Source organism: Dromiciops gliroides, chromosome 3 (genome assembly GCF_019393635.1).
Source record: "Dromiciops gliroides isolate mDroGli1 chromosome 3, mDroGli1.pri, whole genome shotgun sequence".
Taxonomy (NCBI): Eukaryota; Metazoa; Chordata; class Mammalia; order Microbiotheria; family Microbiotheriidae; genus Dromiciops; species Dromiciops gliroides.
Window position 1 is genome coordinate 174,029,529 of NC_057863.1, and position 17,142 is coordinate 174,046,670.

General features: G+C 37.3%; 1 protein-coding gene across 1 annotated transcript in view; it reads left to right on the plus strand.

The window, feature by feature from the left end:
• The window catches only part of LOC122747292 (protein SGT1 homolog), a 31,728-nt gene extending 18,046 nt beyond the window's left edge, over nucleotides 1-13,682 (plus strand). Inside the window, exon 2 of the mRNA XM_043993402.1 lies at nucleotides 13,158-13,682. Within this exon, the coding sequence (XP_043849337.1) occupies nucleotides 13,158-13,682 (525 nt within the window). The remainder of the gene's footprint in view (nucleotides 1-13,157) is intronic.
• The last annotated feature ends 3,460 nt before the right edge of the window (nucleotides 13,683-17,142 follow it).

The window sequence follows — 17,142 nt, forward strand, 5'->3', positions numbered from 1 at the left end:
TGAAATAGAGATATAATTTTATTTCCCAGCCAAATTCATGGACTTCGTGAGGTCTATGGCCACAGGTTTAAAAAAACCAAAAACCTGTCTTATAACAAAGAAAAAACAGTTAAGTAAAAGTATCTCACAAAATGATTACAACTGACATCATCTGAAGCTCTCTAAAGCTACAGTCACTCAGAGCAAATTACCTATATATTTTTTTCCAACTACATTGATGCATCCTTTTGAGCTGGGATTGGACTTAATTGCAGAAAAGCGGCAGATAATGAGTTGTTAAACTAACTGTAAAAATGAGGCCATACCAATTGAGTCCTTTATGAAGTATGAACAGGTTTCTTGCACGATAGGCCAGGTGACCTTTAAAAGTCTGTTCAGTCAGTCCGAGAGCTCAGACTCTAGGAAGAACCCAGCTACTCGTGACATGTATAGAAGCCTGAGAAGCCACAGGGAGCTGGAAAGGAGACAGCACGGCAAGTCATATGGGTGTGGAAAATCAGACGCATGGGAAGAGAGAGAGCCACTAAGAAAAGAAGGGATCCAGGATCCCTGCACTTAGGCTGTTTTGGATGATCAGGCATGAGGAGTATCAAGACAAGTTCTGAGAACCCCCACCATACCCCCTGGCCCAGGATGCTCACTCCATTCCCATCAGACAGTCACCAAGGTGGCAATACCGTATCTTTTTTAGTTTCTTACATTCCCTTGAGGAAGAATGAAACTTGTCCTTTTAGATATAGTTAAGTTCTGTTATCTTTCTTTGATTTGTTTACTTTTTCTTTTCTATTTTTTTTTTTGCACATGAAACTGCAAATCTATTATATACAACTTTATTCCTTTAAAAATATATTTATTCCTGGGACAGCTAGGTGGCGCAGTGGATAGAGCACCAGCCCTGGAGTCAGGACTCTCTGAGTTCAAATTCGGCCTCAGACACTTAACACACACTTACTAGCTGTGTGACCCTGGGCAAGACACTTAACCCCAATTGCCTCACCAAAAAAATTAAAATATATATATTTTTTCCTTTAATATTTAATTTATTGAGCGATCAATTAATTTTTATATGTAATATCTGATATTTAATTGTTTATGCTTATTTAAATATATAATTATGTGACTTTCTTTTTTCTCTTTTTTCCCTTCATCCCCCTTCTTCCTGATCTCTCTTTATACATATAAATATGTATATGTAAATATATACATGTATATGTAAACCCATTCTATACATACTTCTATTTATCAGTTCTTCTTTTAGATGTAGATAGCATCTTCCTTCATATATCATTTGTAGTTAATTTTGGTATTTATAAATAGTCAAAATGATAGTTGCTCAAAGCTGTTCTTAAGACAGTATTGCTGTTATTGTTATTGTATACAATATTCTCTTGGTTCTGATCATTTAGCTCTTCATTTTTTCATGCAAGTCTATCTTTGTTTTTTCTAAAATCAACAAATTCATCATTTCTTTCTTTCTTTTTTTTAGTGAGGAAATTGGGGTTAAGTGACTTGCCCAGGGTCACACAGCTAGTAAGTGTTAAGTGTCTGAGGTCGGATTTGAACTCAGGTCCTCCTGAATCCAGGGCTGGTGCTCTATCCACTGTGCCACCTAGCTGCCCAAATTCATCATTTCTTATAACACAATAGTATTCCATCATGATCATATATATACCAGAACTTGTTCAGTCAACCCCTATTGATGGACATCCCTGCAATTTCCAGTTCTTTGCCACTACAAATAGAGCTGCTATAAATATTTTAGAACATATAACTTCCTTTCCTTTTGCTGGGTCAAAGGGTACAGACAGTTTAATAACTCTTTGGGCATAATTCCAGATCACTCTCCAAAATAGTTAGATCAGTTCACAGATCTACCAACAGTGAATTTGTGTCCCAATTTTTCCACATCCCCTCCAACATTTGTCAAATTCCCCTTCAATCATTTAGCCAATCTGATAAGTGTAAAATGATATCTCAAGGTTGTTTTAATTTGCATTTCTCTAATCAATAATGATTTAGAGCATTTTTATGACTATAAATTATTTGGATTTTTTTTATCAGAAAACTGCTTGTTCATACCTTTTGACCATTTATCAATTGGGGAATGGCTTGTATTCTTATATATTTGACAAAATTCTTTATATATTTGAAATATAAGACCTTTATCTGAGAAACTGTCTATAAAATTTTTTCCCAAATTTTCTGCTTTCCTTCTGATCTTGGCTATATTTGTTTTGCTTGTACAAAAATGTTTTAATTTAATGTTATCAAAATTATCCATTTTACACTTTACATGGCTCTCTATCCCTTATTTATTCATATTGTTTACCTCTCCATAAGTTTTATTAGTAATATGTTCCATGTTCTTCAAAGGGCCCAACCTCAGGCCCTCCTCTAAACTGCAGATGGGGCCCCCAGTGATGCTGTCCCCAAAATGCTCCTGTTCTGTGCAGTTACCATACTCATTCACTCCTCCTTGCCCATAGCCACAGTCAGGGATCACATCTTGTCAACATGAGTAGGCCTGCTGACCAGAAACAGTGAAGGTTGGGGAAGGAAGCAGGGGGATCCTTCAGTCTTCCCTCACTCAGCTGTCTGATCCCCACATTGTAAGGTGAAAGTTCCTGAGACCTAGTCTACTCCCAAGGAGCTGTCCCCAGGGAGCTGCCCACAAGGTCTGCTGTTTGTTGATTCAGCAGAATCCACATAGGCCAAACCTCAGTCCCTGGAGGAGGTTCTTTCTTTCCTGAGGTCTTCTTAAGTTATCTTAGGAGGATAAATGCTTTACCCCTTATTTTTTGCAGCTCTCCACTGATTTTAAGGTGATGTTCTGTCTATGAAGGAAATTTGGAGAGTTTAGAATTTTCAAACCTACTCTGCCATCTTACCAAATCCCCATCTATTTTATCTTTATTTATTTAAAAAAATATTTTATTATTTTCTAGTTACATGTAAAGATAGTTTTCAATATTTGTTTTCATAGGATTTTTAGTTCCAAATTTTTCTCCCCCCCTTCTCTTCCCCCTCCCTATTTTATCTTTATAAACAGTATTAACTACAGGCATTTTTTATTCAGGGTTGAGGAAATGCAATGGTGATAAGGTAATGGGAGGCAGGGAGAGAATCCCCGAATATGGTGGTATTTTGTCATAGTGTTGTCTCTAACTGGAGGCTCAGAGTTTAAAAATGTAGAGAATTACCCAACTTCGAAGAATAGAGAAGGGACATACATATCAGGAAATTCATCAAGGCACTAAGTTAATATTAGAGTGAAGAGGACAAATAAGAGGAGTTGAACAATCTTGCTTACCATCTTCCCACACCACAATTAGTAGATGTAGATACACCTATTTTAACTGTATAATAGCTCCATAAGGGAAGTAATACAATTCTAAAATTAAATTCAACAAAAACTTAGTAAATGTCCATGTGCAAAGTAGTTGGTATCATTTTTGTTGTGTGGTGTTTTTCAGTAGTGTCCGACTCTTTGTGACCCCATTTGGTGTTTTCTTGGCAGAAATACTGGGGCAGGGGGCAGCTAGGTGGCACAGTGGATAAAGCACCGGCCCTAGATTCAGGAGGACATGAGTTCAAATCTGGCCTCAGACACTTGACACTTACTAGCGGTGTGACCCTTGGGCAAGTCACTTAACCCCCATTGCCTCAAAAAAAAAAAGAAAGAAAGAAAGAAAGAAAGAAAGAAAGAAAGAAAGAAAGAAAGAAAGAAAGAAAGAAAGGAAGGAAGGAAGGAAGGAAGGAAGGAAGGAAGGAAGGAAGGAAGAAAGAAAGAAAGAAAGAAAGAAAGAAAGAAAGAAAGAAAGAAAGAAAGAAAGAAAGAAAGAAAGAAAGAAAGAAAGAAAGAAAGAAAGAAAGAAAGAAATACTGGAGCAGTTTGCCATTTCCTTTTCCAGCTCATATTACAGATGAGGAAACTGAGGTCATCAAGGTTAAATGATGTGACCAGGATCACACAAGCTAGTAAGTGTCTGAGGCCAGATTTGAATCCAGGAAAATGAGTCTTCCTGACTCTATGCCCAGAACTCCATCCAGTGCTCTACCTAGTTGCCCTATTGCTTTCATGATTCCCACTTTATGGGTGAGGAAAATGAGAATGGAGGATCAAGGGAATAAAGTAGTTTACTCAAAATTGCACAGGGAGTAAGTGGCAGAGCTTATCTTTTAATAACCTTTTTTTTGGCGGGGCGATGAGGGTTAAGTGACTTGCCCAGGGTCACACAGCTAGTAAATGTCAAGTGTCTGAGGTTGGATTTGAACTCAGGCCCTCCTGAATCCATGGCCAGTGCTTTATCCACAGTGCCACCTAGCTGCCCCAGAGCTTATCTTTTAACTAGGTCCTCCTTCCTATATAACTCCAAGATCCTTTTCCTTCATGCTTACACATAGCCAGTCAGCCACAGCCTGTGTTACAATTTGAAAGGAGCCAAGATTGTCCATGGGAAAGGTCACTGTTGTGAACTTTTAGTTCTTGATTTAGGTGGGATTAATATAATAAATGCTTTGCTTTACGTAAATAGTTTTTAACATTTGTTTGTTTTTGGGTTTTTTTTGTGGGGCAATGAGGGTTAAGTGACTTGCCCAGGGTCACACAGCTAGTAAGTGTCAAGTGTCTGAGGCCAGATTTGAACTCAGATCCTCCTGAATCCAGGGCCAGTGCTTTATCCACTGTGCTACTTAGCTGCCCCTGTACATAAATAGTTAAATAGAACATCATGAAAGAATGGGGCAAAGAATTTTGGCCACCTAGGAAGGTGGCCAAAGACCTAACCGAGAGAGAAAGCTAAAACCCATTTAGCCTATTCATGATTATTTCCCGGGCTACTACTAACAGGGACTTTTCTACTATCCTCAATAAGAAATTACTTTAACTACAGAATTAGGAGTGAAGGAAACCACTTTAAGGCTTGTGGAAGGATATGTGACAGGGATTCCAAAGCCCTTTTTCTACCCAGCACAAGTGCATTTACACCAATAGGAGCTTGTACCACTCTTTTTAAAAAAATTTTGGTACCACTTTTAAAAAAAATAAATATTCCAGAAAGTAGCCCTAAGTCCTTTGAATAACCAATGTCAACTGTTTGGAGAGGAGAGAGGATGATAGAGGATGATGGGAACATTGGGGAGAACATGGGATATTCCCCCCAAACCCTAAGAGAAAAATGCTAATGAGTGATCTGCACTCTCTTGATGTTGGGGGAGAGGAAAGGTAAATGGTGAAGACATCATAAACCAACTGGGGGTTAAAAGACAGACCCACTTGAGAGCTACACAAAGAAGGGGTTTCCTATTCCTCCTCCCAGAAAAGAGGCTTCTTGTATAATGTCTAGAGCTATGGGGACTATGTAAGAAAGAATGCTTAAGATGAATAGAGGTATGCCTTTTTTTGTTTGTTTTATTGATACCTTTTCTTTTCTTTTGGTGAGGAAATTGGGGTTAAGTGACTTGCCCAGGGTCACACAGCTAGCAAGTGTTAAGTGTCTGAGGCCGGATTTGAACTCAGGTCCTCCTGACTCCAGGGCCGGTGCTCTATCCACTGTGCCACCTAGCTGCCCCAATACCTTTTATTTTCTATAACTGTCATTTCCCCTTGAGAAATTAAAATTAATTCTACTATGTAATTGATTCTATATTGTATTGATTTCTGTATCTGCTTAAGTTCCCTTTCTATGTACTTGAGTTAACCATAGGAATTTAGCTTTTCCTCTGAGTTAGTTCAAAATTATATAATCAATGGGAAAACTGTTATCTAGCATACCTTCAGCTCCTGGGAAAATACAAGACATCTAGTGTTGTCTTTAAGTCCTGAAGCTAGCTATAAGAGATATGTTGTCTCTGAACTATCCTTGCACCATTAAGGAAAACTGTCATGTCCCTAACCAAACTTTTTAGGCACCAACTAGTGTGCTAACTCAGGTCCACGAACACAGGGCTTTCTTTTTTTTTTTCTTTCTTTTTTTTTTTTAGTGAGGCAATTGGGGTTAAGTGACTTGCCCAAGGTCACACAGCTAGTAAGTGTTAAGTGTCTGAGGCCGGATTTGAACTCAGGTACTCCTGATTCCAGGGCCAGTGCTCTATCCATTGTGCCACCTAGCTGCCCCACACAGGGCTTTCTAAACTTTTTTCACTCACGACCTTTTCGTTCAAGAAATTTTTATGCAACCCCAGGTATAGAGTATGTAAATCAAACATTTACTGCCAATTTTTTCATGACCCCTACATTCAGTTACATGACCCCATATGGGGTCACAACCCACAGTTTAAGAACCTTTGCACTAAGGTCTACGATATGCAGATGGATCCCATAAATCAACCAGCATTCCTTAATGACAAAGGGAAGCAGTCACTAGCCCCGGTGGGTACTAGCCCACTTTCCTTGATGTAACCAATCATGTTATCCCTATATCCATGATGCTGTCTACCTTGTAACCAATTGCATTGTCTTTTCCACTTACCCACCTCTATTCTTTGTTTTCTTTGTACTTCTAAAAACGATATGAAGGCTAGACTTCATATAAGTAACATTTAACTCATGGTCTTTGGTGATTGAGAGAGGCCATTGACCCAACTTATTGGTTACTGATAGCCTAACTAATAAATTGATCATGCTCAGACCTTTGTCTCTCAATTTACCTTAATTTGTGTGTGTGTGGGGGGTGGCAATTGGGGTCAAGTGACTTGCCCAGAGTCACACAGCTAGTAAGTGTCAAGTGTCTGAGGCTGGATTTGAACTCAGGTCCTCCTGAATCGAGGGCCGGTGCTTTATCCACCTTAATTTTCAAATGTAACACCAGTTTACATCCTCTTCCCTCACTCCACTGCACTCTCATTGTAATATGGAGAAAAGTTAAGCAAAATAATAATAATAACTAGGTCTGATATCATGTGCAATAGTCTTAATTTGTAGTCCCCTCTCTATCAAGAGGAGGCAAGTGTCTCTTGCCATCTCTTCTCCAGGAGAGTCATTCCTTTTAATCAGAGTTCAGCTGCTCTTTAGTGTTGTTGTTCTTTATATTGTTGTATTCATTGTTTATGTAATAGGAAGACTGTCCAGGGCCCAGTCCTTAGAGAATGCACAATATATTTTACTTGGTACCAATCCATGTTGGAGGCTTGGTGACCCTGCTTCTGGGCTTCTATAATGGAAGAGTCTGTTCTCCACTTAAGCACATACATAGGGACCTTTTGACTGTTTCCTGGTTTACTGGGTGGTGACAGAAAGTATTTAAATTAGCTGTCATGCCAAAACTGAGTGTCCACAAACAACTGGAAGAAATTTCTCTTCCTTGAAAGCTTTAGAGTGATGAGAAAGAAGAACTTCTGTGAGCCTCATGGTGAGGGACAGGTTAAGGTGTCAATAGCATATACTACTGTAGCTTCCTTAACTCCCACCCAGCCTTCCATGTTTCTATTGGTCTTACTGTGTTTCTTTTCCCCTGAACTTAGGTGAGTATTGGATATGGACAGATCAAGTTAAACCATGTGAGCTTTGAAAGGCTGGAAGAGTGATCAGAGGTCTCTCGAATGTAGTCCATAGAAGTGTTTGCTAGTAGCTGTAGCAGCCAAACCTGATAAGGAGCTAGTTTGGGGAGCAGCCTGCTTGATCGAACCCAGCAGTGAATTGACCCAATAGCTGAGATGTCTTCAAGCAAAAAAAGCTTGCCAGCAAGGAAATAACTAAGGATTCATCCATTGGCTAAAGTATATCCTAAAGTGAACTTAGTGATGGGACTGTTTAAGTTTGAATCTACTCTCCCAGAGACCAAAGTGATGGGGGCAAGAATGTTTCTGCCTCGTGGGGCAGCTAGGTGGCACAATGGATAGAGCACTGGCCCTGGATTCAGGAGGACCTGAGTTCAAATCTGGCCTCAGACACTTGACACTTACTAGCTGTGTGACCCTGGGCAAGTCACTTAACCCCCATTGCCTGCAAAACGACAACATCAACAAAAACGAAAGCAAAAAAAAAAAAAGAATGTTTCTGCCTCCAGAAGCCTTTGCACTTTGATTCTTGATAAATTTTCTCAGAAAATATCCAGTTATAAAAGTTAATTTATATTAACTGGTCAGTTGATATTGGGGAGATTTTCTCGGATTCTTTTTTTTTTCTTTTTGGTGGGGCAATAGGGATTAAGTGACTTGCCCAGGATCACACAGCTAGTAATTGTCAAGTGTCTGAGGTCAAATTTGAACTCAGGTCCTCCTGAATCCAGGGCCAGTGCTTCATCCACTGCGCCACCTAGCTGCCCCAAATATTGGGGAGATTTTAAGTGGTAGTTGATGGTGAGGGAACACATTAAATGAGGGCTCACAAACAATAGTACTAGAAAAACATTAACTAGTCTGAGGGTGGGGGCTAGTCAGTTAACCTCCTTTGTCTCAGTTTCCCTATTCATAAAGCAGGGATAAAGATAGCACTTACCTCCCAGGGTTGTTGTGAAGATCAGTCATCATCACCATCATCATCGAGTGCTTAGCCCCATGCCTGGCACATGGTAAGCACTGTATAAATGTTAGCTATTTTTTCCCATGACTTTCTCTTTTTTCCATGACTTTCAAATAGTCCATGATTCTTGAATTATTTCTCATCAATCTGGTTTTGGGTCAGTTGTTTATGCTATAGAGATACTGTATGTTTTCTTTTCTCTTTTCAGTCTTTTGATTATTTTAATATTTGTTGTCTTGCAGAGTAATTATCTTCTATTTTGTTCATTCTGATTTTCAGGGAGTGTATTGCCTGGGCAAAGTTTTGTACCTCCCGTGCTAAGCTGTTAATTCTTTCTCCAACTTTTTGTTTCATAACTCTTGTTTCTTTTCAAGTTTTTTCCTCTAGCCCTCTGATTTAATTTATTAAAACATTTTAAACTATTTTTAAAAAACCCTCTTGTTTAATCTTTTCCAGGCATTCTAGTTGAATTTGTACCCAAACTGTATTTTTTTGAGGCCTTGATTTTAGATGTGTTGGAGTTATTTTCTTCTGGGTTTGAATTTTGAGCATTCCACTCACCAAAATAGCCTTTTTAGTGGCATTCTTTTTATGTTTGCTCATACTTCCAGCCTATTTTCTGACTTAAAATTTGATGTTAGGGCCAGTCTTTTAAGAGAATGTATGAGCTGGTCCTGCTACTTCTTTCTTGAAATAGTATTGTATTATTTGGGGCAGCTAGGTGGTGCAGTAGATAAAGCACTGGCCCTGGATTCAGGAGTACCTGAGTTCAAATTCAGCCTCAGACACTTGACACTTACTAGCTGTGTGACCCTGGGCAAGTCACTTAACCCCCATTGCCCTGCAAAAAGAAAAGAAAAAAAATTGTATTATGTTATTCCAGGATCTCAGAGAAAGGTACTAAACTAGAATTATATTAATCTTCTCTCCCTAAATATTACTTATTCTAGAGGTATAATAGGTTCCGAACAAAAGCTTCTTCCTTAATCATTCTTAGAGAGCAGCATAAATCTTATATTCATTAGCTTGGCCGGTTCTTACCAGACACTGGTTATACATAAAAGATCATCACAAATAGCAAAGACTGACTAAACCCATTTTCCCAAAGAAAACAGCAAATAGAAGTTAAAAGTTATACAGATTCTAAAAAAAATAGAAAAGACACAATAGAGAATGAGGTTTTTTAGATGTGAATCAGTGAAGATCTTAGCTGAACCGAGAGAGTGCCCAATCTCACCCAAGGAGAAATTCTCTCTACATAGTCTCTGGGGTGGCAATCTGGAAATCAGGAACATATTGAGAGTTTGGTTTCCCTTATATGTCTGTAGCTTCTAGTCTTTTTTTTGTGCCTTTCTTTCAGAGGGCGTCTGAAACAACATGTGCTTCTTCCCCAGAGTGTGCCCTCTCAAGATCTTCACCAACTCTAGAGTGTCTCCACATTCTTTTGACCAATTAGGAGTCACACCTTCTTCCACACCCAACACACAAAGTGTCGTAGGCAAATGAGTTGTAGACAACTAGCAGAATGGACCTTTGATATCAAAAGTATGTGATGCAAAGATTTTTAAAAAAAATAAGTTTGTTGATAGTTTTTGCATTTACATCCCAGTAATTTCTAGATATGTATGCTCCCCTCCATCAGAAAGGTCATCAAATTTTCCCCCTTATAGTAAAGAAAAAATTGTTGATTTTTATCAATAGTTAGGTTAACTACTTCTAATATTTTGTCCTCTCTTCTCAGAGGAGGGAAGTACCTTTATCTGTTTTCCCAGACTACTCTTGTCTTTAACTTACTAAAAGCTTGGCTTCTTTTTAGTGATCCTCTATTTCAATTGTAATCTTTGTAATTTTGACTCCAATGTAGTGATGTCATTTTGGTCCTTTTTAAGAACCAACAACAAACAACCAATCTTTGTACATTTTATTCCTATGTTTTTTTTAGTTTCATTCTGCATTAATTTATAGAGACTACCATGTTTCTCTGTATTCTTCATATTCCTCATTTCTTAAGACACAAATATTTTTCCTCTGCACCGCCCACTTGACAGGAGTTTTTATTGGTGGTGATGGGCATAATAGGACAGCTATTTATTTCCCCCAAACAAAAGAAAAGTTAAAAATACAAAAAACTCATAACCATACATTGATAAAAATTTAAAAGTTGATTCAACAAGTTAAAACTTCTCTTGTGCTTTCTCATGAGCTTCAGACTTAAATCTCAAAATAAGAGATATTTTATGTCCAATGAATCAGCATATTGCCTTTACCATGCATCTAAGTCCATGCATTTTGATGAATCAGGCCAGGATTTGGGTTCATTTCTCTACCAATGATCATTGTCTCCAAGAAACAGTAGGGTAGCTGATATGGGGGAGAAACTGATAGAAGAAAGCATGTGGGTCCTTAGGATTCCTCTGTAATTAGTTCCCTATTAGCCCTCTCGCACAAGACCTAATTAGGAATAAAAGAACAGGTTTATTGGGGTACAAGAGAAACTGTCCGGGAGGAAAGTTTTGCCTGAACAAAACGCTTACCTCCCTGACTAGCTCGAGGAGCACCATTTTATATGGTTTAAATGGGGTGGGTAAGAGTCTCTTATTGGGTGAGCGGCTGGTGGTCTTCCCGAGTTGTGCGGGTCTAAGCAGTCTGCTGATGGGCGGTTCCAGGTGGTCTCCTGGATTACCTCATCCAGGTGCTTAGGAGGACTGGAATGTAGGGTGGTGGTCCTGGAGCATGCTCAGTTCAATCTGGTGCCCTTTATCTCCGTTGGGGGTGTGTGTGTGTGTGTGTGTGTGTGTGTGTGTGTGTGTGTGTGTGTCCTTGATTGAGTTCAAGGAGAGGTCTACTTGATTTCAAGGGAAAACCCCTGAGGTTTCAAGGAAAAAGTTCCTTGAACTCCCCAGAGAACTGTTGGGGGTAACTGGGGCCCATAATCTTCCCATGACAGTAGCTGAAGGGAGTTCCTTCTGAAATGAAGTCAGTACCAACTGAAGAACCCAGAAATTCCCAAACCCTTAAGGAAGTCACTTCCCAAAAGTTTATCTCTTAGGATCACTGTTAGTCACCTATGCTCAAGGAAAGAAGCACAAGGCAAAAGAGAAAGCTCAAGAGAGGTTCAAGATCTTGAGTCAGGTTTACCTGGATAAGCTCTCACTCTAGCTGCTGCATATAAGCACTCACCTTTACCTCCAAAATTTTCTTCTCTTATCCTAGCTGCCTTAACTTTATTCCTCCATTTTTAATTTTAGGTAGTCAGAATGGCCTGTTTTATAATTCTATCTTTGGTTAAGAAATTATCCCTTAATAATAATTGTGAAAGTTACTGCCTTGTATTTCCGTCTTTTTTAAAAAAATGAGATGTGACCTTTAATATTAGATTGTTTTTTGTTTTTGTTTTGCGGGGCAATGAGGGTTAAGTGACTTGCCCAGGGTCACACAGCTAGTAAGTGTCAAGTGGCTGAGGTCGGATTTCAACTCAGGTCCTCCTGAATCCAGGGCCGGTGCTCTATCCACTGCACCACCTAGCTGCCTTTAATATTAGATTGAGGTTTGTTGTAGTACTTCATTGTCAAACCTTTATTTATGTCATACTGCTTTCTAGTTTTTGTGTGTTTTTTAAGTTTATTGTTTATGCTATACTTTGTATTCTTGGGTTTACTGAAGTTTTAGCTACTGTGTTTGATTGCTCCTGGGCTTGGCTTTTCTAATCTATTCTACAGATTCTACTTCAAATACAGCAGCCTAACAAAAGAGTTTTTTGTGGGGAAAGGTGATGACTGCCACCTGCTGAAGGAGAGAGAAAGTGCTAAATTTCAGAGAACAGAAAGGATAAAGAGCTGATGGACAAGAGGCAGGAAGGAGGATGCTTCCAATTCTTTCATCAGTAGTTTATTTATCTGGGTCTCTATAATCTGAGCTCATCAAGAACAGTTAGGTGTTGTCTTACTATGTTCCAATTAGTTCCCTATTAGCCCTCTTGTTCTCTCTTTTCTAGTTCAAAGTCCTTGGCACTGTCAAATACTTCAACATCAGAAACTAGTATGTTTTATGAGTGGAAACCACATTAAAGAAGAAGTATCATATGATGGTTTACTTAGAAAACCCCAAGGAATCAGAAACGATACTGAGACAATAGCTTCAGCAAAGTTGCAAGCTACAAAGTAAATACTCAAAAATCAATAGCATTTATATATAATAATGACAAAACACAAGAAGCAAAAAAGAACATTATTAATGATTCCAAAGAACTTTAAAATGCATAAAATATGTAGGGATCAAGTTCCCAAAGCACACAAAAGACTTATAATAGTTTTAATTACAAAGTGGTCCTAAAAGAAATAAAGAACAATTAAATACTTAGAGGAATATCCAGTGCTCATGGTTAGGATGTGCCAATATAATAAAAATGACAAAACTTCCCAAATTAATTTCTACTTTTAATGCTATACAAATCAAATTACCAAGGGGATACTTAACAGAGTTTGATAAAATAATAACAAAATTCATTTAGAAAAACAAAAGATCTAGAATATCAAGAAAAATTATGTAAAAAGTAAAGATGAAGGGGGACTACCACTTCCAGAAGTAAAATTACATTATAAAGCAGTTGTCACCAAAACCATTTGGTATTAGTTAAAGAATAGAAAGATAGATCAATGGAAACAAAACAAACAAAAACAAAACAAAACAAAAAAAGAATGTTCAGAAGAATAACATAAACGTGGGGTTTTCAGAAAAGGAGTTGTCTGCAGTGGTGAAACTTCCATCTGGAGAGGATTATAGTTTAAAGCTTTCACTTATTCATCCTATAGTACCTGAACAGAGCACCTTTAAAATACTTTCAACAAAGATTGAAATGAAAATGAAAAAGTCAGAGGCTGTAAGATGGGAGAAGCTAGAGGGACAAAGAGATGTACCCAGACCCAAACAATTCACACCATATTCAAAGCACATGTATCCATCATCCTCTTATTATATAAGGAATTGGGACAAATTAGTTGGTGAAATCAAGGAGGAAGAAAAGAATGAAAAGTTAAGAGATTTAGCTTTAAACAAATTATTTCAGCAGATCTATTCGGATGGTTTTGATGAAGTTAAACATACCATGAACAAGTCATTTATGGAATCTGGAGGCACAGTTCTGAGTACCAACTGTTCTGATGTAGGTAAAAGGAAAGTTGATGTTAATCCTCCTGATGACATGGAATGGGAAAAGTTCTAAATAAATCTGTTTGCTATCAATGTTAAAAAATAAAAATAAAAATTCCCAACTAAATGCCAAATTGGAAATCTTGAAAATCAAAGGAGAGATTAATAAAATTGAAATGAACTTCCTAAGAAAAAATCTCCAGGACCAGATGGATTTACAGACATGGATTATAAATATTTAAAGAACAATTAATCCCAATACTATATAAATTATTTGAAAAAATAAGTGAAGAAGGAATCTTGCCAAACTACTTTTATGAGACAAATATGGTGCTGGTTCCCAAACCAGGAAAAGCAAAAACAGAGAAAGAAAATTATAGATGAAGTGGTGCAATAGACAGAGCACCTGCCCTGGAGTCAGGAGGACCTGAGTTCAAATCCGGACTCAGACACTTAACACTTACTAGCTGTGTGACCCTGGGCAAGTCACTTAACCCCAAATTGCCTCACTAAAAGAGAGAGAGAGAGAGAGAGAGAGAGAGAGGAAAAAAAAAGAAAAAAAGAAAATTATAGACAAATTTCCCTAATGAATACTGATGTAAAAAATTTTAAGTAAAATACTAGCAAACAGATAACAGAAATATATCACAAAGGTGATATGACCATACTATGACCAGGTGGGATTTATACCAGGAATGCAGGGATGGTTCAATATTAGGAAAACCATCAGCATAATTGACTATATAAATAACAGGAGCAATAGAAATCATGATTATCTCAACAGATGCAGAAAAGGCCTTTGACAAAATACAGCATCCATTCCTATTAAAAACACTAGAGAGTATAGGAATAAAAGGAGCTTACCTTAAAATAAGTACTATTTATCTAAAACCATCAGCAAGTATTATCTGTAATGGGGATAACCTAAAAGCCTTTCTAGTACAATCAGGGGTGAAACAAGGATGCCCATTATCACCTCTATTATTTAATATTGTATTAGAAATGTTAGCTATAGCAATAAGAGAAGAAAAAGAAATTAAAGAATTAGAATAGGTAATGAGGAAACAAAACTCACTCTTTGCAGCTGATATGATGTTATACTTAGAAAATCATAGAGAATCAACTCAAAAGCTACTTGAAATTATTAACAACTTTAGCAGAGTTGCAGGTACAAAATAAACCCACATAAATCATAAGCATTTCTATATATTAGTAATAAAGTACAGCAACAACAGATAGAGAAAGAAATTCCATTTAATATAACTATGGCCAATATAAAATACTTGGGAGTCTACCTTCCAAGACAAACACAGCAACTATATGACCAGAACTACAAAATGCTTTTCACAAAAATAAAGTCAGATCTAAATAATTGGAAAAATATTAATTGATCATGGGTAGACAGAGTCAATATAATAAAAATGATGATTCTACCTAAATTAGTTTATTAATTTAGTGCCATACCAATCAAACTATCAAAAATATTTTATAGAGCTAGAAAAAATAATAATGAAATTCAGCTGGAAAAACAAAAGTTCAAGGATATCATGGGAATCAATGAAAAAAATACAAAAGAAGGTGGTCTAGCAGTACCAGATCTCAAACTATACTATAAAGCGGTAATTATCAAAACAATCTGGTACTGGCTAAGAAACAAGGAGGTAGATCAGTGGAATAGAATACATAGAAACTAAACTATAGTAAATGACTATAATAATCTAGCATATGATAAGCCCAAAGTTCCAAGCTTTTGGAACAAAAACTCAATATTTAACAAAAACTGTTGGGAAAACTGGAAAACAGTATTGAAGAAATTAGGTATAGACCAACATCTCACACTATAAGGTCAAAATAGGTACATGATTTATACATAAAGGATGATACCATAGGAAAATTAAAGGACTATAGAATTGTCTATCTGTCAGATTTATGGACAGATGAAGAATTTAGGACCAAAGAAGATTTAAAGAATAAAGTTAAATGTAAAATAGATAATTTTGATTATATAAAATTAAAAAAGCTTTTACAAAAACAGAACTAATTGTGATGAAATAAAGTAAAGCCTGCACCACGGCGAGTGAAGAGGGAAGAGCCCAGCGCAGAATCCCCGCCCCGCGGTGGGGCGCGGGCCATGTGGCATACCCCAAATTCTGACTGCTTAAAATCCAGCAATTTAGTTAAAGAAGAAGAAACTGTTTCATCTAGGAACACCTGTGCCTAGAAGAAACAAAGGGGGGAATGTGATGAAATAATGGGATTTAGCAGATACTCAAAGACCCACCTGGAGATTAATCAAGACTGATTGAATCAAGTGAGAGTGATTGACTGCTGATTAAGCCTACTTCAAGTTAATTGGATTGTATCAAGTTAATTGGATTGTGATCACACCTGGCTATCCCTTAAGAAGGTATAATTCTCAGAAACTAGACTATGAACTCAACTTGAGAACACCTTCAAAGACAATGGATTTGGATGACGCCAACCAATCACCTTGAAGCAGGGTGTAAGGACCGCCTCTGTTCCAAATGTATAAAAAAGCTTCCACAAACAGCTTGGGGAGGATTGCTGATTAAAACAGGCTGGAAAAGGGTGTTCCTGATTAAAGCAGGCTCGTGGAGGAGGACTTCAGGAAGAACCCAATCTGTATGCTCTAATAAATGTTTAATGCCCAAAGACTGGTACTGAAGCCTTTTAAATTTTGGTGACCACAATTAAGATTTTAAACATCACATAATGTAACCAAGATTACAAGGAAAGTAGAAAACTGGGAAAGAATTTTTGAAACAAATTTGAAACAAATATCTCTGATAAAGGCCTCATTTCTCAAATATATAAAGAACTGCACCAAATTTTAAAAAATACAAGTCGTTCCCCAATTGATAAATGGTCAAAGGATTTGAACAGATAAAGAAATCAAAATGATCAATAATCATATGAAAAAATGCTCTAGATCATTATTGATCAGAGAAATGCAAATTAAAATAACTCTAAGATATCACCTTACACCTATTAGAGTGGCAAATACAACAAAAACGGAAAATATTGGTTGTTGGAGGGATTGTGGGAAAACTGGTACACTAATTCACTGTTGGTGGAGTTGTGAAAAGATCCAACCATTCTGGAGATCAATTTGGAATTATGCCCAAAGGGCTATAGAATTGTGCCTACCCTTTGATTCAGAAATACCATTACTTGGTTTATATCCAAAAGACATCCCCCAAAAGAGAAAAAAGACCTATTTGTACAAAAATATTTGTAGCAGCTCTTTTTTGTGGTGGCTAAAAATTGTAAATCAAAGGTATGCCCATCAATTGGGTAATGGGTAGACAAACTGTGGTATATGGTGGTGATGGAATATTACTGTGCAGTAAGAAATGACAAACAGGATGACTTCAAAAAGTCCTGGAAAGACATGTATGAAGTGATGTGTATTGAAGTGAGCAGAACCAAGAGAACATTGTACACAGAGACAGCAATATTGTTAGATGAAGAACTGTGAATAATTTGAGTATTCTCAACAATACATTAATCCA